At 57.0% G+C, this 21948-nt stretch overlaps 2 protein-coding genes across 6 annotated transcripts; both read left to right on the top strand.

Annotated features, from left to right (window-relative positions):
- The first annotated feature begins 4797 nt into the window (after positions 1-4797).
- Positions 4798-14382, top strand: COASY (Coenzyme A synthase). 4 transcript variants are annotated; one of them, XM_050934615.1, is made up of 10 exons: positions 4798-4878; positions 5797-6465; positions 7491-7705; positions 8918-9049; positions 9765-9954; positions 11579-11643; positions 11958-12042; positions 12706-12803; positions 12893-13039; positions 13707-14382. In XM_050934615.1, the coding sequence occupies exons 2-10, from the start codon at positions 5802-5804 to the stop codon at positions 13752-13754; spliced, it is 1644 nt and encodes a 547-aa protein (XP_050790572.1). In that variant the 5' UTR covers positions 4798-4878; positions 5797-5801; the 3' UTR covers positions 13755-14382. The 4 variants fall into 4 exon arrangements, with proteins under 4 accessions (XP_050790572.1, XP_050790575.1, XP_050790574.1 ...); XM_050934618.1 differs by having other exon boundaries at positions 4849-4870; XM_050934617.1 differs by lacking the exon at positions 4798-4878 and adding an exon at positions 4944-4972.
- Positions 14383-15552: 1170 nt separating this feature from the next.
- LOC127040469 (coenzyme Q-binding protein COQ10 homolog B, mitochondrial-like) lies at positions 15553-20169 on the top strand. Of its 2 annotated transcripts, none has more exons than XM_050934664.1 (5): positions 15553-16959; positions 17982-18143; positions 18383-18575; positions 19279-19380; positions 19687-20169. In XM_050934664.1, the coding sequence occupies exons 1-5, from the start codon at positions 16883-16885 to the stop codon at positions 19852-19854; spliced, it is 702 nt and encodes a 233-aa protein (XP_050790621.1). In that variant the 5' UTR covers positions 15553-16882; the 3' UTR covers positions 19855-20169. The 2 variants fall into 2 exon arrangements, with proteins under 2 accessions (XP_050790621.1, XP_050790620.1); XM_050934663.1 differs by lacking the exon at positions 15553-16959 and adding an exon at positions 17579-17695.
- Positions 20170-21948: the final 1779 nt, after the last annotated feature.

Genomic DNA, 21948 nt, shown 5'->3' on the forward strand with positions numbered 1-21948 from the left:
TGGAGCCGCGTGCCCTACAGGAGGCTTCATTTCAAGTGCCCATTAGGGCCTCACTAATGAGCCACAATACTGGTGCCAGATGAATTCGCTCGCGCCACGATGACTCATACCACGACAGGTCCTGCAGGGCCAGCCCGGCTCCTGGTCTGCAGGAGGCATTGTCTGGGGGAGTCCAGGCTCAATGTGGCCCTAAAAGCAGAGAGTCACGTGGCTAACACGTGTGTCTGTACGAGACACGGGAGCAAGGCCATGGCCTGTCACCCTTACGCTGGGAGCGGATACAGCTCCTCAGCCCGACTCCACAAGGAGCCCCTCTGCTGCTCCCTGCAGGGTCCCCCATGCCCATGCCCTACGGTGAGAGCACTCTGAGCTCAGCACAGCCCTAAGCGTCCCGTCCGCCTGGCTCTCAGCCAGACAAAGCGGGTGAGGGGGGTGCCCCCGGGATCGGAACGGGTCAGCCCCTTCAGACTGAATGAGAACAGACCCAGCTGGCACCTCAAGCCCAGAGCCGCTGCCCCTTGGGACGTTCTCCCTGGCTGCTGCTGCTGGACAGAGAAAACCATTCATAGACGGAGCCGCGCAGCTCCAAATACAGCGAGGTGCAGAGGTACCGGAGCCCTGGGGCTGGCTGTTCCAGGTGGATGTGAGCTCCAGCGAGGCTAAGGGCCCGGGAAGGGGATTTGTGGGCCTGAGCTGCTCACTCCCAGCTGCCTTGCAGAGCCAGGAGCTGCAGGCTGCTCCTGTTCCACCTCGTGTCCAGCCCCTCCGGCCCAGGACTGAGAGCCGCTCCCAGCAGACTCTGTGGAGCAGGCTCCAGCAGTTAGCAGGACCCAGGTTGTTAATGCACCAGCCGACTCAGGTCGAGTTTCCCCCACAGTTCCTAAGTGCCCTGAAGAGCTATTTCAGCAGCAGAGGGATCAACATAGAGAAGGCTGCGCCGGCCTTCGTGCTGTCCACAAGGAATCGCTACCAGGGGGACCAGGAAGAACAAGAGCTGCTGGCCCCCGAGAAGGGGGCAGATGACTAGGAAGAGCTGATGGCAGGTAATTGCTCCCTTTCCTTGTCTCTGCTCAGGACCGGCCGGCTTGGTACTCATAAGACAGATGACACAGGGGGCCCCGTGAGCATCCCATGGGCAGTTAGTTTTGCCCCCTCTGTAATTCATTTGCCCGAGTTGCCCGGACAGCTGCAGAGGTAGCATTGGCTAGTGGAGTGGAAATGGGACTGGAAGCCAGGAGCCAGCAGGTTTATTGTGAGCAGAGTGGCCTTTTCCCTCTGATGGGGATGATGAACCGGGCGGTGAAGCTTGACGCTGCAATGTCTACAAAGAGCACTCGGGGAAAAGCCCAAGCAAGAATTAGACAGACTTGTTCCACTGTATGCTTCCCAGCCACACATGGGGAGTGTTTGAGCCCTGCCTTGTGACAAGCATCGGCCCCCACCTCTGCATTGCTTCCCAAGCACATGCAGTATAACTGGTACCCTCAAGTTTGACTGGAAGGGAGCCCGGGCAAGGGAGGGCAGGCCCAGGCCCAGGCCCCACACCAGCCTTGTCCCGGTGATTGTTCTATAAGAAACGAAATATGCAAAATTCCAGACAATTTTCATGACTGACCAGGTGCATTGTGGGGGGTTTATGCCACTGTGAGCTAACAGGCATAAGCCGTTGCTGGAAGCAGAGCCTGGATTAGAGGAGTGTAAGTTCTGGGCAGCACACCAGGAGGCAGGATGCTGGAGCCGATGGGAATAACAGGCTCTATGGGCCTGAGGGTTGGAGCTGGTACGGCAGCAAGCGGGATAGCAGGCTAGAGGGGCCAATGCTCTGCTCCAGTGTGTACCATAACTCTCCGTTACAAGCATTCTGCCTTCCGGAGTCTAGCGCTGACTGATTCCACCTTTCCTGTTTAGGTGGAGTCTTGGCAATACGATCTCTTCTGCCTCTGAATACTTCACAGTGATGCACTGACTCTCTCCTGCCGTTGTGCTGCTACACACGCACACGCACACACGCACACACACGCACACAGGAGTGACCTTTTTATATTTGCTGGGCTCTGCCTGCAATACTGTGCTGTAGGGTTTGGATTCAATACATTCTACGCTCTAATGCTTGTCATGTCACCTTCTTTGTGAATACCAGCAGCAGATGAGCTGCCATTTGGCTGTGTCTCCGCACGTGAGGTACCTGCTCCTTCCCCCAGACCAGTCCAGGAGTCGGCAAGAAGGGTTTGCACTGTCTGTCATACAAACAGGAGAATTCAAAATTATGTGTTGAAAAGAAATGACGAGACATAGCCCCTGTCCCTGAGTACCTCCCGGGAGTGAGAAAGCGTTAGTATTATAAAATGAGAACGCTGCAGCATCCTCAGCTATGGAGTAGCCGCCATCATCATAATTGTCTAATCTACCTACTGTTTATAATGCACCCATCATCATAGTATCTGGTCACTGCCCGCCTCCCCTGTCTTTCTGGGGGACACCTAGAGCTCCTGCTTCAGCTCTTGAACTCATAAATTTTGTCTGGACCTTTTAAAAGTAGGTTTCTTTAGTGTCTTTGCTGCTGTCATGAAAGGACTTAGACCAGATTCTGCCCAAAGCCCCAGAGAGCACCATCTCTGGGGCAGGTTTCTTCCCCCTCCCGCTGCCAAACAGCTCCTGCTGCCTTGATCTCACCCCCTGCCCTGGACAATCAAAATAGCAACCCCCACCCAGTCCCAGGCACCTGCAGTCAGGAATTCCCAAGGCCCATGCACCTAAGCAGGGCACAGTCCCACAGCCTGTCATCACAAGGATGTGACGTGGTGCTGCAGAAGAGGTTTCTGGCGTATTTTGGTTTTGTTTCCTTAGTGAAATAAGGATGTGGGGGGAACCTGCTGGTACCAAGGACCGGCCCAGGTCATGCAGGGAGAAGAAAGGTATTCCGAAGAATGAAGAAAGCTGCCCTAAGTGTGGAAAGAAGCTGCTTCAGAAAGGGCTGAGGCGAAGTGGGAAAGGCTGTTCCCAGAGCCTCATATCTAGTAGTTAGAAATGGAGACACCTCGGCAGTCACAGAACCTGTTCCCTCAGTGTCACCCCAGCATCCTGTCCCATCCCAGAGTCCATTCTCCAACACTTCTGGCCTATTCTGCAGAGAAGCTTAATGCTCACAACTCCAGTTGGATGGAAAAGCTGCTGTAGGTGCTGCATAGGTTTGCTGGAAGCCCTAGACAACATAGTCCCTTACCCTAGAGTCTTATTGGCCTCGTGAAGAGGTTCCAGGGCCTTTCTCTGGCTGTAATGTGATAGCTTGTGAATACTGCGTCTGATCAAGTCCAAAGGTTCAGGGAATGTTCTAAGCATCGATGAGCAGAACCCTGTTGATTTTGGGAAAAACTAGGGGGGGAACCAAAGGGGAGAAATATGGGGTCATGGAGCCCCTGGCATCTGGTTAGCAGAGCAGAAAGAAAAGAAATAAGAATAGTAGGAGGAATGGGGATGTACAACAGCATCCCTGGCAGGTGGGAAAGGGAACCCTGGTATGGGGGGCATGGCAGAAGGGAGGCGTGAAGAGCCCCTTCCATGTATCCGAAGGGCAATGAGAGAAGGGAGGGCACCCAGAGCCCCGGGATTGAGGGAGGGGTGGGGAGAGACTGCAGGTGGTCTCTGAATAGAGGAGTATGGGGGGCTGACACAGAAGCTTGTGGGAGGAAATGGAGACATACAAGGACCCCTCGTGTGTGCAATGAGTTTGGCTCCATAAGCAACTAAACGAGTGAGCCTCTAGGTTATCAGCAATGCTGTGACATCTAAATGGCTATAAACTCGGGTTTACTGGGGGTGAGACTCTCTGGGGGTGGGTTTAGGGTTCCTTTGTTGTAGAGGGTGTTTGAGGGGTTCTCAAGCACACTGGGGTTCCTGAGCAGGGCTCAAGACAGCCTCTCTTTTTCCGTGGCTAGAGGGGGGATCTCTGAAAGTCGGCTTGTCCAGAGATGGCTGAGAGTCTTCGTGTCACCCTCTGGGCTTCCAGTTAGTCGTGGTCAGTCTGAGCCAAGCACAAGCAGGTTGCTGAGCTGCAGTGGAGCAGCTGGGACCACGGGCCCCAACCGCCAGCTCCGAGCCCAAGGTCTGTTAGGCCCTCAGAACCCTAAATGGGTCCCAGGACTCCCATCCCACTTGGCAGGGGCCTCCTGGCCACAGGTGATGCTTAGTGACATGGGGGGCACCTCTCCCCTTAGCCCCGCCCCCAGGAGCTCCGCCCACCTCTCCCTTAGCCCCTCCCCTTCCAGGAGCTCCACCCCACCTCTCCCCTTAGCCCCGCCCTCTCCAGGAGCCTTGCCCCACCACTCCCCTTAGCCCCTACCCCTGTGAGCCCCGCCCCACCTCTCCCCTTAGCTCCTCCCTCTCCAAGAGCCCCGCCCCACCTCTCCCTTAGCCCCTCCCCTTCGAGGAGCTCCACCCCACCACTCCCCTTAGCCCCACCCCACCTCTCCCTTAGACCCGCCCCCTCCAGGAGCCCCGCCCCACCTCTCCCTTAGCCCCGCCTCTTCCCGGAAGCCCGCCCCCGCCTCTCCTTAGCCCCTACTCCCGTGAGCTCCTCCCCCACCTCTCTCCTTAGCCCCGCCCCTCCAGGAGCCCCGCCCCACCACTCTATTATCCCCTCCCCTCCCACGAGCCCCGCCCCCAGTGCGCCTCTCCCTCGTCAGCCCGCTTCCACGCCCCCCAGAAGTGGCGCCCCCTCTCGCGAGAGCCCGGGGGTCAGAGGTCGCCCGGGAAGTCGATAAAAAGTTGTTGAAATTTAAACTGAGATTTTAAAAATGGCGCTGACACACTTCCGGCGGGCTGGGGGTAGCGCTTCCGGGTCAGGCTCGGCGCGGAGGAGGCACCTGGCCCGGCCGCGCGGTGAGTGACCGCGAGCCCCGCCCCCGCTGGCGTATGGGCGTTACCCAGCATGCCCCGCGGGCTCCCCCCGGCTGAGGCGCCAGGGCTGGTTCGGGTGCGTGGGGCTGGGGCTGGTGGGGAGTGAAGCAGGGGGGATGGGAGCAGTGGGGCAGCGGGTGGTGAGAGTGGGGGGGGCTGGGGGCAGTGTGGTGGGGATGGGAGCAATGGCGTGGGGGCAGGAGGGATGGGAGCAGTGTGGTGGGGGTGCTGGGGGTGGGGCAGTGAGATGGGGGGCTGGGGGCAGTGGTGGGGGAGGGGGGTTGGGGGCAGTGGGGTGGGGGAAGGGGACAGTGTGGCAGAGGGTGGTGAGGGCAGGGGGACTGGGGATGGGGCAGTGAGGCTGGGGGCAGTGGGTGGGAGGCTGGAGGCAGTGTGGCAGAGGATGGTGAGGGTGGGGGCAGTGGGGCAGAGGGTGGTGAGAGTGGGGGGGGCTGGGGACAGTGTGGCAGAGCATGGTGAGGGCTGGGGGCAGTGGGTGGCGAGGGTGGTGAGGGCTGGGGGCAGAGGGTGGTGAGAGTGAGGGGGCTGGGGGCAGAGGATGGTGAGGGCTGGGGACAGAGGGTGGCGAGGGCTGGGGGGCTGAGGGCAGTGTGGCAGAGGGTGGTGAGAGTGGGGGCAGTGGGGCAGAGGGTGGTGAGAGTGGGGGGGGCTGGGGACAGTGTGGCAGAGGATGGTGAGGGCTGGGGGCAGTGGGTGGTGAGGGCTGGGGGCAGTGGGGCAGAGGGTGGCGAGAGCGGTGGGGCTGGGGACAGGGCAGTGAGGCAGGGAGACTGGGGGATGAGGTTGGGGGTGAGTGAAGCTCAGAGGCCATGTCACTAGAGCTCACACTTTGCTGTCCCCCGTGTAACCCCCTGCCTTGCTCCTGCGTCTCTGTTCCAGGTACCATGTCTGTCTTCCGCTCAGGCCTGCTGGTGCTCACGGCCCCACTCTCTGCCCTGTCTCTGCGCCTTGTGCCCATCCTGGCCTCGGCCTCCCGGATTGTAGAGAATACGCTCTACATTCACCTGCAGCCAGGCCTCAGCTTGACAGGCTCTTCACAGCCCAGGTCCACTTACGTGCCAGCCACACCTGAGGTCTGTAGCCTCATCAACAAGCTGTATGTGGATGCTGACGCCCACAGCCACCTGGACGTGCGGGTCCTGCTGACAAACATCTGCAACCAGAACCTGACGCCGCAGTTGCTTTCCTCGGTGCAGAACCTCTCCCACCCGCCTGAGGTGATCCTAACCGACTTTCAGACCAGCGATGGGGGCCAGTACAACCCAGTGAAGCAGCGCCTGGAGCGTTATGCCACCAGCTGTTACAGTTGCAGGCCCAATCTTATCTCTGTGCTGCTGTACCCAGACTATGAGCCCATGATGGACCACAGCGAGCTGCCCCCATGGAAGCCAGACTTGGATGGCGGGGCTCTGCGGAGTTATAGTGATGTCGTTGTAGGGGGCACATTCGACAGACTCCATAATGCTCATAAGATCCTTCTGAGTGCATGCTGCCTGCTGGCTGAGAACCGGCTTCTGGTTGGTGTCTCTGACAAGGATCTTCTGGAGAGTGAGTGAGAATCCTAGTCCCAAACCAGAAAGCAAAACCCCCATTACGCTTGTTCTCCTCAGGCCGTCACTCCTTCAGTCCTTTTGCTCCCGATGGCAGGGAAGGGAGCCATTTAGATCACTCTCTAATATTTCCCTTGGGCCAGCTTAGGAGCAGCCTTCATGGACTCTGAAATGAGTGTGCTGTCCAAGCATCTAGGCTCTTTAAAGGTAGAGTGTGTAAATTGCAGAAAAGGGGATACCCTGTGAGAGGATGAAGGGGTAGAGTAGGTTTCACATCCGTGGAGATGTAAAGCACATTTAAACCATGTGGGCACAGTGGTAATTGAAAAGCATAATTTATTAACGAGACAGGAGAGTCATTTAGGCCCAGCAGTTAGGCTTGTTGGCTCTTATGAAGAGATTTTGTAAACTTTCTAATAGGATTAGCAATGTTGCTAACCCTTCCCTGGCAGTAATGTGCCCAAGCAGTAGCCTTGGGTTTGTGCCTGAGAATGGAAAACTGGCCAGAGCTGATAAGTGAGACTCACTAGACTACTCCCACTGCCTGAGCCAAGGTGGAATGGCATCCCCGGTGAACAGATGAGATGTCTCCATGTCCCGGCGGGGAGGGTTGTCATAGTGATTGGTATCTTGCTCGTGTCCCTTGAGTGTGTTTTGCTGTCTGTGTTTTTATGACAGATGTGCTGCCCTTGGAGTTAAATATTCCCTGCCAAGCAGCACAAGGCTGAGTCACTTGTCTGTGCTCACTGCTTTTTGTGCAGAGATGATGCTCCTCTGATAGCAAACCTAAGGAACTGGAGCACTGTCGTCTTGTCAAAGTGACTCTGTTCTCCAGTGCACAGAAACCTGGGGAGCTCAGTGCCCTTTGGGCACTAGGGAAGTGAGGGCTTAAGTCATTCCAGAGGTTGCTAAAGCCTTTTTGCATGTCTGTTGGCCCCTCCTTTAACTGTCACTGTTTGCTGCTAGCTCTGGGTGTGGAGAGCTGCACGCTGTTGCTTCCTCCCTGTTTCTTGTCCCTTCCAGATAAGATACTGAAGGAGCTGATCCAGCCCTATGAGCAACGAGTGCAGAAGCTCTGTGAGTTCCTGGTGGACGTGAAGCCCTCTTTGCGTTATGACATTGTGCCTCTGGTAGACCCCTATGGCCCATCGATAACGGACCCTGGCCTGGAGTGTATAGTAGTCAGTGAGGAGACCCGCCAGGGAGGGGTGGCCGTGAACAAGAAGAGACTTGAAAATGTAATGCCTTTAAAGCTGACCTAGCGGAATACACCCCCTCCTGCTGTTCTTTCCTTAACTGTGTGGCGAAATCTGGTGGCACTGAAAGTGAGGGCCTGGGAGTTCTCGCCGAAGCCCGGCATAGGGTGGCAGCTGCTGTACAAGCTCCTCAGTTTGATTCTTCCAGGGAACAGTAGTCGTGACCTGCACTCCCCCTGCTGTTCCAGGCCTGGGCTTCCTCCCCACCCCCACCCCCCCAGCTCAGCTCTGCCAACACCCCTCATGAACTGGTTGTCCTTCCCAAGTGTGTTGTGAAGGGAGGGTGCAGCTGTTCCGGAGGAAAAGAATGAAAACTCAGATAGCTGGGAGCAGAGAGTGCAAGAGATAGATGGGACAAACAGTTTATTGGGTTCTGTCCTCCTCTGAGCTCCACAGAGATGGCCCCTCCATGGCAGAGACCTTGCCCCTTAAGGCTGTACCTCTTCCTTGAGGTTGGCCTTCTGCAGAAACCTCCCCCGATCTGTGGCTGATGCCATGAGGTATAAAGCTCTGCCCCTCTAGCCATACCCCCTCTGGAGCAGTGGAGGGAAGCTACCCAAGGGGGACCCTTTCCTCCCATCATCTCCTCTCACTGGTTGAGCGAGAGCACCCCGGTGATGCACCTGGGAACTCAGCAGTCTCTGTTGAGGCTCTGTTCCTCTGTCCACTGTCACATATAGGAACTGCCAGCCCCATCAGATCGGCCCTGGACCCTGCAGGCGATTTCTGTCTCCAACAGCAGCTGGTGCCCAGCGCATGAATCCCCTTAATGGACAATTCTGGACTAGCCTGCCCCAGGGGAGCTCTCTCCTGGACCCAGGCAGTTACTCATTGGGCTAGCCCCAAAGGATAGTAGGGCAGCTGTAGGTAGAAAGAAGCTCCTTCCTTGGGAGCCTCCCCTTCTCTGGCGGCTGCTTTCCCACCTGACTCCAGCGTCCCCTTCTGTCACCCCCGTCCTTGCCCAGCAGTGGCCTATAGCACTGCCCAGTCGCAGGCAGTGCCTGATCGGTGGGAGGCAGCAACCGCCAGCCTCCTTGCAGAACTGCCCCCAGTCGTGCTGATTGCAGGGGGCCTCCAGAGCTTGGTGTGAAGATGCTGCCTTCACTGCGACTCTGTTTCGGGGGCCAGTCTGACTGAAGGGCTGCCAGTGGCTCTCCACACTCTGACCACGCTGTGCTGGCATTCTGTTTGCAGGGGCTCTCTGAGCTGGCCCTCCATGAGATCCTGCTGGTTAAAGATCCCGGGCATGGGGAGAACGAAGAGGAAAAGATCAGCTCCTCCACCATCCGGCAGAGGCTGCTTGGAACACTGCTGCAGCCACCACAGGTAGGAACACACAGTAACTGGAGGCTCTGCAGTCATGACTCCACTCCATCTGCCAAGCAACCTCCGGCTTGTAGGGTTTTGTGTGGCTTCTAGGCCTGGGGAGAGATGCTGCTCTACTTGACTTCCACTGAGTGGGGACCAGAAACAACTATGGCTCCCCCCAGGAGAGGGGTGATACGCAGACAGCGGAGCTGAACTGCATGTCCTGGGTCAAATAACAAGGGCGGCGCTGAGAGTGGGGACATAGAGACAACAGAAGGGAGCGCCGAGTAGAGAGGCCTGGACAGGGCCCATTGCTGGAGTCAGCTGGCATTGTCCAAACGAACTCGGCCCAGGGCCCTGTAACCGCATCCTCCTCCTGGACTGACCTGATGCCAGAAGGAGGTTGACAGTGACGTTCCTGGTCTTAGTTTGGATCCTGTGACCATAACTAAGCACAGGGAGAAGTGCAGCCAGACATTGAGCAGGTCTTGGGGGAGGTGTGACAGCCTGCTGAGGTGGAGACTGGGGTGTACCAGGGTCTTCCTCTCAGGGGTATCCATGGAACATACCAAGACCAGACCATGTCTCTACTCATGGTCCCAGGGAGGAGCAGTCAGCTTGCATCAGCTTTCACATCCATCCTCGGAGCTCGTAGGGATTCACGATCAGGGTCTCTTCTCCCCAACCCTTCCTGCCCCCACCAGCGCTGACACCGTAACTCTTCTTTGTGTAGAAAGACCCAGCCCTGCCTTCTCGTCCCTACGTGATCGGTCTGACTGGAGGAACTGGAAGTGGGAAAAGTTCCATTGCCAGATACTTGGAACGCCTAGGAGCTTTCCTCATCGATGTTGACAAACTGGGCCATGAAGCCTATGCCCCAGGTGGCCCTGCATATGAGCAGGTGGCGGAGGAGTTCGGAGAAGGTACAGCGAGCATATTCTGCATAGAATGCTGGAGCAGCAAGGGTGACGGGGACACATCATCTTAGTCACTTCTGAGTTCCAAATCTCTCCCTCCTTTGGTTTGGGAGCAGTCAGCGTACCCTGCACTTCCCCAGCTAGCAGGGCTGTGGAGAGCTAATGTCTGTAAGTGAAGTGCTGGAGGTAGTTTGTTTCTTATCCACTGACATCTTTGGCTGTTAACAGCATCCATGATTGTTGGCCCATGACCCAGGATGCTCGCTAATGTGTGCTTCCCTATACTGGATATTCCCTGCCACGGAAGCAGCAGAACACCAGGCTACCTAGAGTTTGTCTGTTGGCTGACTCAGCCCTCGGTGGTGTCTCAGACCCAAACAAACAGCTCTTTGGGATCCAGAGGGTGCCGCTGGCAGAGAACTCTTGGACATAGGTTGGTTTGGAAGCCTAAACTGCGTGGTAGGGACCCTGTAAGACAAGGGCAGTCAAGCTTCGCTGAGCTACGGACTGTGTTGTATCCAGAGTTGTGGTACAAAGGCTGCCTGTGAGTGGCAGAAAACAGTGCCAACTTCAGATGCCCTCATCCTTGGCACACAGGTCCCAGCATACAGTGCTCCAGCTCAGTGGCTCTCAACCTTTCCAGACTGCTGTACCCTTTCAAGAGCCTGACTTGTCTTCTGGGCCCCCAAGTTTCACCTCACTTAAAAACTTACCAAATCAGACCTACAAATACAGCAGTGTCACAGCACACGGTTATTGAACAATGGCTGACTTTCTCATTTTTACCATATAATTATAAAATAAATCAATGAGCATTTAAATATTGTACTTACATTTCAGTGCATAGTATACAGAGCAGTATAAACAAATCATTGCCTGTGAAATTTTAAGTTGTACTGACTTCACTAGTGCTTGTTACGTAGCCTGTTGTAAAACTCGGCAAATCTCTAGATGAGTGGATGTATCTCCTGGAAGACTTGTGTGTATCCCCAGGGGCATTGTACCCCTGGTTGAGAACCACTGCTCTGCTTTGAACCAAGCAGAACGTGCTTAATTTAAGATGAAACCTAGCATGTTCGTCTGTAGCATTCTTAGGCCTTGCCTCTGTGCCATGAGCACGTTGGCTACCCTTCTGCTTTAAAAGTGACCGGAAGGTGAGGAGAAAGGGACTTAGAGACGGACCTGTAAGGTTGTCCAAAAATCTGTTGTCTTTTCCATAAGAAATTCAGGTCTTGATGGTGCCTGGAGACCCAGCGACATGATAGGTGAAAGCTGAGCAGTGGAGGGGGAGAGATTCTTAGGAAGATGATTGAACTGTTTTTAAACTCCTGTTGAATTCCACCGCCTAATGAACCGTAGGGCAAAAGGACATTTCTGTGCCTGCCAGCAAGTTCTCCAGCTAGAGCAGAGAAGGCTGGACTTGACATTCCTGATGTTCTCAAGGTGAAGGAAAAAGCCCTTTCCTGCCTTCGCTACACTTTAAAGAAGCCCAGGGTTTGAAACCTTGTTTGCAGATCCCTTTAAGGGAGTGCCAGGCAGAGACCCCACTCAGCAGCCCCTGCTTCCCTGGGAGCCCTTCTCCCATGAGGATCTGAACTGAGTCCTTTTTTTACTGTTCTTTGTCTTCCAGACATTATGAATGAAGATGGGACAATTAACAGGAAAATCCTTGGGGCCAAAGTGTTTGGAAACCAGGTAAAACCCGCCCAGCTCAGTGTCAGTATTTCACCTCTCCTGTCCCTACTGCTGCCAGGGCCTCGGTATCTTCCCCTCTGTGCTTCTGCTGCTCCCTCGACAGGGCAGGAAAGAGGAGGAGAGCACCTTGCTTCCTAGTGCAGCATCACCACCTTCCATCAGGGGCTAACATAGCGAGCTGGAAACATGGGGCCCTTGTGGGAGGGGGCAATAGGTATGCTTGTGGGTGACTCCCTTTGCTGGGTTACCCGGGAAATCTGTCACTTGATCGTGTGAAAGCAAATAACTGAAGTCCAGCCATGTGCCCTTGCTAGGAGCGGTTAAAGTGTCTCACGGACATCATGTGGCCTGTGATTGCTAAGATGACCAAGAGGCAGCTGAATGAAGCAGCAGCACAGGGTGAGCGTGATCTTCCCTTCTGAACCCAAAGGGGACTGGGACATATCATCCTATTACCACCACGCAGTCCAGAGACCCTGGGTAACTGCTGTCCTAAGCCCCAGTTTGCAGCTGCATCTACTTCCTGATCAGCCTAGAGCTGGTCAGTTTTCCCAGCTCAGTCCTTTCTGTGCTTTACCAGGAGCTTGTCCACTGCATCTTCCTGCAGTTGGGTAAGTGCCAGGGGCCAAACTGCTGCCAGACTTGGATTGAAGCCTTTGCATTAAATGGTTGGATACTCTGCCCCCCTCCGTTTCCAGAAAAGGCCACGAGTGCGTTTGTAATACCAAATCCCAGCAGTGAGAGTGCGGCGTGTGTTTCCCTGGGAGAGAACTCCTCTAGCTCCTGGGGCAATGGAGTGCCCCTGAAGCATTGCTAGCCTGCCAGGCATTTTCCTGGAGATGGCCCCCGTGACCTGGTCCAGCCTGTGTACACATGCTAAGCAGAAAACAGTCTGAGGCCTGCTGCTTTCTCTTCTGCACAGGGTTCTCTTGCTCTGCACTGCCCATTTGCAGGAACTTGTGACATTTCAGGCTTGCTTGGATTGGGTCGTATAAACAGCCCCGGGGAATTGTGTGTGCTTATGGTTCCCAAGCACTCACGGGGAATGGCCTCATTCCACAGGTAAAGCGGTGTGTGTGCTGGATGTTGCCGTGCTGCTGGAGGCTGGCTGGACAGACATGGTCCATGAGGTCTGGATGGCCAGCGTCCCAGAGAAGGAGGTAGGTGACTCTGCCCCAGCCATTTGCGGTTAGCAATTGGATCCTGGTGCACCCATGTGGAGGTGAATGTCCCCTCTTGGTCTTTTCAGGCTCTGCGCCGCATCATGGCCAGAGATGGGCTGAGTGAAGAGGCTGCTCGCAACAGGCTGCAGAGCCAGCTGAGCAACAGCCAGCGGGTGAAGCAGTCTCATGTCGTGCTGTGCACCCTCTGGAAGCCGGAGGCTACGCAGAAGCAGGTGAGAGCCCAGGGGCTTCCCGGTGGGGGAGCCAGGAGTGCTTGCTGCCTTGCCTAGGACAGGCCAGCAGGAATGGAGGGGAGCCACTGGGGTCCAGCCCCACCTGCACTGCAGCTCCAGCCAAGGACCTAGGTACCATGTGGTTAGATAGGAGTCCTGCCTGGGCTTCCCATAGGGCCTTAGACCAGCCACTGCTCGCCCGGTTGTGATCAGATCAGGAGAGAGCCTTGTTCCTGTCTAACGGAATGGGGCTTACGGAATATCTGGTCCCTACAGCTGGCTCTGCGTCCCTCTCCCCATGGAGGAGCTGTGGCTGCGGGTCTCCCCTTCCCGGGATGAGGGTCGTCCCCTGGGAAAGCGGCGCGTTCTGGTAGATGCCCAATTGCTGCATCTGCTCAGCAGAATCGGGTGTTAGTGGGTGGCCAGTGAGAACCCCCAAGTCTTGTCTATGCTGCAGATCCACCCCATGGCTGGGTTGAGTCCTAAACACAGCCTGGAAAGAGTGAAAGGTTTGGGGGCTTTGTCCGTTCTGCGTTGTAAGTGGAGTTCACCCCCGTCCCTGCGCCAGTGCTCTAGCAGGCTGTGCCCACCCCCACCGTGGCTCAGCTGCATTTAGTTCCCTTTTTTGCTTCTGAACCCTGACTTGCTGTCCTGTTTGTTTTGGCAGGTGGAGAAGGCCTGGGCCCTCCTGCAGCAGCGCATTGGCCAAGACTAGAGTCTTGGGACCTGGTGGTTTTTCCCATCACTCCCATCTCATCTTCATTCACAGCCAGACTGGGAATCACAGCACTGCTGGGCCCTGCTGCCAGGGGCTGAGTGCCTGTGCTCTTGGCCCCACTCTGTCTCACACTGTGTTCTAGCATGGCACATCGTCAGTCAGCCGGGTGCAGTTCAGGTCTCAGCTGGGTGGTTAGATTGAGGGGGAGGGGCTGGGGGCAGAGGCATCCTGCTTTACTGTTGCTAAAGGCTCTGAGCAAGAGGCAGTACCCTACTGTGGGCTCAGAGGGCAGTGAGGGGCAGCTGCTCTGAGCTGGCAGCATGGGCACCAGCCAAGAAGGCAGCACTTGCCTGATGTGACCAATGTCCCCTGCACCCCCTGAAGAGCCAGAGGACACTGCCACGCAGCACGTCTCAGGAGTAGGCCCAGCTCCATTTGCCACCCTAAACATCTTCGGGCTACGCTGTATGGAGCGGGGCCATGAGCGCCGTCACCCCCCTTGTATGATCAGTATCACTGGATTGTCCCCCTTTCTCCGTGGATGGGCTGCGGTGGCACAGGCTGCCAGACCTGGGTGTACTCTGTACCCTGTGGGCATGTGCCAGTTAAAGGTCCGGTTTGCGCAGTCTGTCTTTGTGTGGTAATTATTCTGCCAGGCCTATTTCTTCTGTTCACCTCGAGCCAAGGGCCTGTCCCCAAGCAGGCTGCACTTGTGCTGCTGGTCTAAGGTAAAGCAGCTCTTCCCGCTGTAGGGGAGAATCCTGCTAGGTCGTGATGGGAGCTTCACTAGCTCTTGTGTGTCACCCCATGGAGCACAGGCTCCTGCATCCACAGGTGCTGAGCCACTGGGCCAGCACCGGGCCAGAGGTCTGTGGAACTAGGGGGACCCAGGAGGGCTTTTCCCCATTCTCTGAGCACTGCCTGTGCCAGCCTGGTGTTTTCAGAGCCTGAACTGAAGTTAGCTTAAGGCTGTTCATAGGGATGATACAAAGCCCCCGTGCAGAGCTCTTGTGCAGCAGGGAAACGGATCCAAATTGCACAACACTAGTGCAGCTGTGCCCCTCTGCTCCTCCCTGGATCCTGGGCGCAGTGAGGAAGGGGTGATGTAGCCGCCCCTTGGGTGTGCTGCTGCCATCACCAGTCCTTGCAGCAGGAGCTTTGCCAGTGGACTGGAATTTGCAGAGGCTGAGTTGGTGTTCAGTTTCATGCCCAGTCTCTCTCAGCCCTGGACATGGCTTAGATGCTCAGCTTGGCCCTGTGAGGGGTGAGTGTGCGGTGCCCTAACCAGCCAGCTCTGAATCCTTCATTAGCCTCTCAGGACCTGCCCTTCTGAGCCTAGCAATAGAGTGCTGATTATGCCCAACCTGGCCCAACAGACAGCCCCAAAGCAGCTTGCAGGATCCAGCCCCGGCTACTGTGTACGGCTGTCAGTAACCAAGGCGCTTAAATCACTTTTAAAAAATAGACCTAGCAGTTGTGCCAGGTGGCCAGCAGGGGGAGCGGCTCATTCAACCAGCTATCACCACTGCACTGGGCAGAGGGACCTAAGTTCCATGCCACTTTTGTGGGTGCTGATGATTTGAGATTCATTTTACTCCCACTAACACCTCCAGTGCCAGGCCCGTGTTCATAGGTTCAGCGGGTGATGAGCAGAACCCAGAAGAGCTGTCCACCCTCCCCCATCCCTCTGGCCAAAGAGCAATGGAGGGAAGAAGTGCCCCCACTGCCTTCAGAGTCTGGGGCTTTGTCTACATGGGAAGGGAAGTTATACTGGTTTAAGCCAAGGTGTGAATTTAAACTGATCATAGAACTGGAATGGACCTTGAGAGGTCTCTAGTCCAGTCCCCTGCACTCAAGGCAGGACTGAGTATTATCTAGCCCATCCCTGACAGGTGTTTGTCCAACCTGCTCTTAACAATCCCCAGTGATGGAGATTCCACAGCCTCCCTGGGCCATTTATTCCAGTGCTTAACCACCCTGACAGGAAGTGTTTCCTATTGTCCAGCCTAAACTGCCCTTGCTGCAGTATAAGCCCATTGCTTCTTGTCCTGTCCCCAGAGGTTAAGAAGAACAATTCTTCTCCCTCCTCCTTGTAACAACCTTTTATCTACTGGAAACTGTTCTCAGGTCCCCTCTCAGTCTTCTCTTTTCCAGACTAAACAAACCCAGTTTTTTCAATCTTCACTTATAGGTCATGTTTTCAGTGTCGAGCACCCATGGAATACGGGAGAAGTCGGCACCTGTGCTTGCAACCCCTCCCAGCTGGGTATCGATAGTTGTAACAGTATAGTAATACCATGCCCCTCCCTGTGGCCATTGAAATTCAGTGTACCGGTGGCTTTTTTCATTGTTGCTTATGACATTTAGGAAGGGTTTTAAGCTAACCTGAAAAAGCCACTTGGATAGTGGACTCTGAGGGTCCATGTGGGGTTATACTGGAACACCACTTGGTTTAGCTATACCGGTCAAACTTTCCCATGTAGACAGACCCTGACTGCTCAGAGCAGGGCTTGCTGTTCACACTCTTTTCAGCCCTACAGTAGATCAGGGTGTTTCCCCTCCAGCAAACCTATTGTACTCTTCCCCCCAAGCTGTGTTCTGGTCACAGAAGCTTCATCTCTGAGGATAAGGTGGGTCCATCACCAAGGGTCAATGAAGGAATGGTCCTACCCTACTGTCCCTGAGTGCTTGGTGATTTATAAGACATACCCAGAGGGGAAGCAGAGCTGCGAGATACGGAGCTTCAGCCCATCACAGAACCAGGCCCAGGTGGGGCCTGTCCTTTCTGCCTCCAGCGAAGGAGAACATAGATTCCTGATGCTGGCTGCAGAGCAGCAGCACTGGCAGGTTTCAGACCATCTCCCAGTGCTGCTGCCACTCCTGCCTCAAGAGATTCCAGCCCTTGGAGCTTGTGGAAATGCCTCATGAAAACCTCAGCTAGAATTTCACTTTCAGACTGCAGAGAGCAGACACTTTCCTTCCTTAGGCCCGAGTCTGCTGCAGGTATGTCCCACCCAGGGAGAAGTCAAGGGGACACACAGGAACTGACAACACTTTTTAGCTGAGGGAAAGAGGAAATTAAATTCCAGACTCGGTGACAGAGTAGCTGGGCAGGAGGTCTGGCCATGCTCGCCATCTGCATTCCCGCTCCCTTGGGCTGGCCAACATACTTGGAGTGTGAGTCATCTGCAACGGAAGCCAGGTTTGTAAAGTGTCTGTTACACAACCAGCCCTCATGCAGGATTGAGCAGGGGAAAACCAGCCGCAGGCCTGTAGATCAGGTTGGAGGTTTGCCTAGAGCAGGGGTTCTCAAACTGGAGGTTGGGAGCTGTCAGCCTCCACCCCAAACTCCAGCATTTATAATGGTGTTAAATAGATATATTAAAAAGTGTGTTTAATGTATCGGGGGGGGGGGGTCACACTCAGAGGCTTGCAACGTGAAAGGGGTCACCAGTATGAAAAGTTGAGACCCTCTGGCCTACACTCCCAGCATCCAGGGCTGCAAAGCCAGCAGGTGTCTGTCTGGTGCCGGGGATGTTCCCCAGGCCAGTCTCGCTGGAGCGCTAAACGAGCCCTGGTGTTTGCAGGCAGCTTCCACCCTCCACACTTACCGCCCCCCACTCAGCGACCACCGGACTCGCACCCAGGACACGGCTCCAGCTCGGGCCCTGGGCTGGCTCCGGCCCGCCCCAGCGGCCCCGCTCCTTGCCCCCGTCCAGGCCCCAGGGCGCCGGTCTCCGGGCGGTCCCTGCCGCCGCCCCGCCCCGTGGGAGTTTCCCCACATGTCGCTGGAGCACGTGGCGGATCCACCCCGCGGGGGCCGGGCCGGCGCAGACTGAGCGAGCCGGAGCCATGGCCGGGAGCAGCAGCCGGGGAGCCGCGCTCCTGCGGGCGCTGCGGGGAGCTGGGAGCCGCCCGCGCCCCGGGGACCGAACTCGGTAAGGGCCGGGCCAGGTTCCCGGTTCCACTGGCCAGGCTGCTCGGAGCCGCCGCCTGGTCCCGGCCCCTGCCCCTGCCCCTGCCCCTGCCCGACCCTTCGGAGCGAACGTCCCACGTGGCTTCGGGTTCGGGGGGGACCCCGGGACCTGCCCCAGCCGGGCGCAGACGAGCCCCGGTCCTGCGCTGGGGGCGGGAGGGGGCCCTGGGTCCGAGCCCCCGGGGTTTCCCCACCCAAGGGGCTGCGCCCCGACGCTCACCCCCTGTAACCGGCCTTCTGTCTTCCAGGCACCTCAGTTCCTGTGGGATCCTGGCCACGCTGCAGCCCCCCACGCGGCCTCCCGCCGCCCCAGCGTGGGGGCTGCAGCCCCCGGCACGGACCTTCCTGAACCTGGCAGCCCCCCGGCGGGGCGGGAAGCGGATGGAGTACGGGGAAGCGCGAGTGCTGGGGTGAGTCGCTCCCGTCGTGGGTCTGGTGGCTCCAAGGGGCCTTGGCTGTGGGGGCCTGGCAAGGGGCTGGGTGTGGGAGTTCTCTCTGGTGGGCAGTGCCAGGGGCCTGTTGCCCAGGGAAGGGGCGAGGGTGCAGGGCAGTGGCTGAGTTCCCAGCCTGACGACCCCCTCGCCAAGCGCTACCTGTCTGACATCACCCCACCTGGCACCTGCTCACAGGTCTCGTCTTCCCTCTCCAGCTACTCCATGGAGCAGATGTACAACGTAGTGGCCAACGTGGAGAGCTACCAGCACTTTGTGCCGTGGTGCAAGAGCTCCAAGATCCTGTCCTGCCGCAAAGGGCTGACGCGGGCAGAGCTGGAGGTCGGCTTCGCGCCCCTCTTGGAGCGCTACGTCTCTGAAATCTCCCTGACTCCCCAGCACCAGATCCGGGTAAGGGGCCACCAGGGAGCCAGATTCTCACCAGGGGCCTGGGGGGCTGCCCAGGGCCTGACACCCTGGGCTTAGCTGGGAGGTGCTGAGCACTCACAACTCGCTGCAGGTGCTCGACACTTCTGATAATTGGCCCAAGGCACGTCAAGCGTCTAACTTCAGAGGCTGGTCTTGGAAAAGGTTCCTGTGGTTCCCAGGCCTCATGTGCTTGTGGCTGTGACCCCGGGCTGCCCTGTTCTCGAATAGTTTGTGTGTGTGAGATGCAGCCCCCAACGCCCCCACCCCTCATGCTGAGGCAGCAGCTGGGCTCCAAGGAGCCAGACAAAACCAGGGTTGTATCTGGTGCTGAGCTGTGTGGGTCCAGGTACAGGCAGATCAGGGCTGAGGATATGCTGAAGTCACACTAAGAAGTCAGTGCTTGGGACGGGTGCGGCTAAAGAACCTCTGGCCGAGCGCACTGGCAGCCCCAGCCTCTCTGTGGATGGGGGCTCGCATGTTACCATACAGCCTGTGTAACCTGGTTCCGCGTTCACAGACTAATGCAGATGTGAACTCGTGTATGAACAGGGAGCCTGGTTCTTACCGGCTCCAGCAACCTTGGCTCAGTGTCACTGGCTCCTGGGCACTCCTGGGTGTGGGTGGATTGAAATCAGCTGAGAGCCTTGTCGGATGAAACTGACGCAAGCCCCCTTTCCTCCTGCAGGCTGTGTGCAACGACAGCCGCATCTTCAGCCACCTGGAGACGCTGTGGCGGTTTAGCCCAGGGCTGCCGGGGCAGCCAGACACCTGCACGTTAGACTTCTATGTGAGTATTTCCACCTGTGCCAATCCCTGAGGCAGGCTGGGCCCTGCACAGGGCATTCCTTCTTTCATGGGGGGGTCGGCATGTGCGGTTAGTGAATGCTTTAGACAGGCCACCCCAGTGACGCTGCAGCCTGCCGTTCTGGCAGGCTACCCCTCTGCAGGAAGTTGAGAACAGCTGCAATCTGCATGTGCAGCCACTGGCTGGGCAAAGTGTGACAACTCCTGTGCTGGTTCTCAGTGGTACGGTTAATTGCCTGGCCAGAGATCCCAGGGCAGCCTCCTGTTAAGAGCCATGTTGCCTTGCCAGGTCTCCTTTGAGTTCAAGTCCATCCTGCATTCCCACTTGGCCAACCTGTTCTTCGATGAGGTGGTGAAGCAGATGGTGACGGCCTTTGAGAGGTGGGCGGAGAAGACGTACGGCCCGCAGACGGATGTGCATCCCCAGAAGTGTTTGCAGGCAGCCCGCTGCATGTGATGATGCCTCAGGACCAGCATCTCCTGCCGCAGTGAGACACCCCTCTGCGCTCAGCAGAAGACTCTGTCTTCGTTTCATTCTGTCCAGATTTTTGGCTGGACGCCACCCAGATCCCTTGCTCTATTTATGTCTCTTTAACCCACACACCCTGGAGATAAATTATTTTTTTAATCCTTTTTTGTTTCTATTTAATGTTGGTGCCACAAAGACCAAAAGTCCATTGTCCTGATCTGTGTGTCTGTTGCAATGTCAAATGTTAATAGACTCTGTGTCCTGTTCTGTTTTTAATGTGACCTCAATAAAATGTTGAATGAAGTCATGCTGTTCTGAACATGTTTTCACCCATCAGCCTCACTTCCGCCCTGGGGCCTTTATTGCTCCTCAGCAGCCTCCTTCCCCAGCTTCTGGGAAGCGAAGTAACCGTGATGTCAGTGCAGGGAGTGTAGCAAGGCAAACAGGAAATGGGAACGGGGAGGGCCTGCGCAATCCAGTGTGGTGCGAGCTTCCTGTGCACGTCACAGCCCCGATCGGTTGTGGGGGAGGTGGGTATAGAAAGGCTTGTAGGGCGCTTGTGTTCTGGCACTGGCAGCATCCGGCAGTGGAACAGTTGAACCCACCCTTGGGGAACTGGCCCTGTAACCTGCACTCCAGGGCAGGGCCTGCTCGATGTGCTGCTCCAGGGGAACCCAGGCTTTGCCCCTGTGCAGCCCGGGCAAGAGAGTGCTGGGGCAGCTGCCTTGACTGCCTGAATCGTGCGTCCCTTGCTGGTGTCTCTGCATCCCAGTGTGTCGGTGTCCAGGCGAAATGGCCTGTCCCCCCCATGTCGCTCCCTGGCCAGGCGTGTTCTGATTAATACAAAGTGCGGCCCCGTGGAGCTGCTGCTGATTGCAGGGGCCCCGGCCCCGTGCTGGTGCTGGGACAGTGTGACTGCAGTGCCCAGTGGGATGGGGTTGAGTCCCAGGGGCACATTCTCAGACTGATTAAGCTCCAATCCCTCCATGGGCCTGCACCTGCCACTTGTTAATTGGGTTTCTGTGCAGGTGATCCCAGCAGCATGCTGGCAGGTCTGCAATCCGATCACTGGGCCCAGGGCCCTGCTGACAGCCTGCCCCTGGGGTCGGGCTCGGGCTCAGGTTTCAGGGGTCTTGTCTGGGCCTGGGCTGGCTTTTCCCACCGCAAGGTGGAATCTGAGCGGCTGCCCCCTCCTGCTTCGCAGAGCTGAGTCCCGTTAGTGCTGCAGTCCAGCTGGGGGCCACCTGCTCCTTCCTTCCCTATTAGCAGCCAGATCCCCCCATGTGGGCAGAAGTGAACCAGACCCACAAGGAAGGAACCAATTTCAGGCTCATAAGCTCCAGCCCATGGACGAGCACCAGGCAGCTCATCTGGGGTGCAGGGGTCACTGCTTCTGGTTCACAGCTCCCTTCTGTGCTCTCTGGCCTCCCCCACAGAGCTGCACTGGCTGGGCAGGCAGCTGCCCAAACCATGCTAAGGGGAGGGCTGGCCTGGGGACCCCCCCTCCCCCCGCACCTTGAGCTGCACAGGCTGTCAGACCAGGAGATGCAGGCAAGTGACTGAAGGAGCCTGGGGGGAGCAGACCCCCCAGTCGCTGCGCGGGGGGCCTAGGCTCTGTGTCCAGGATCAGGGGGAAAGCACAGAATGTTTTCTCTCTGCCCAGTGAGGTGTGTGGCCTTTGCAGGCAGGGGGAGGAAAGGTCGCCGAGTCCCGGTGCTCTCCCCCATCTGCGTCACAGCCGTGCTCACAAACAACCCTGCCGTGCTGTGCTGGAGCGGCCCAGCTAGAGAGACGCTGGGCCAGGGCCAGGGGCTGCATGGCCCAGGAATGTTCCTCATACCCTCCCCAGATCCTGCCACTGGGGTGCTGAGGGGGAGGCTGCCTCGAAATACCTGATGCCAGGCAGGCCCCTCTGGTGGGAGGCTCTGAGCGGGGCAGGACACACACACTCTGCAGGTGTCGGGTGTTAGCAGGTGAAGCTCTGTGAGCAGATGGGGTCAGAGTAGGTGGCTCCAGGGGTCCCTCCTGGATGTAGCTGGTATCCACTGTAGAAACCCCCGTTAGGCCTGCCTGGGCCTGGAG

This window comes from Gopherus flavomarginatus, chromosome 25 (genome assembly GCF_025201925.1).
Source record: "Gopherus flavomarginatus isolate rGopFla2 chromosome 25, rGopFla2.mat.asm, whole genome shotgun sequence".
In the NCBI taxonomy this organism is placed as follows: domain Eukaryota; kingdom Metazoa; phylum Chordata; order Testudines; family Testudinidae; genus Gopherus; species Gopherus flavomarginatus.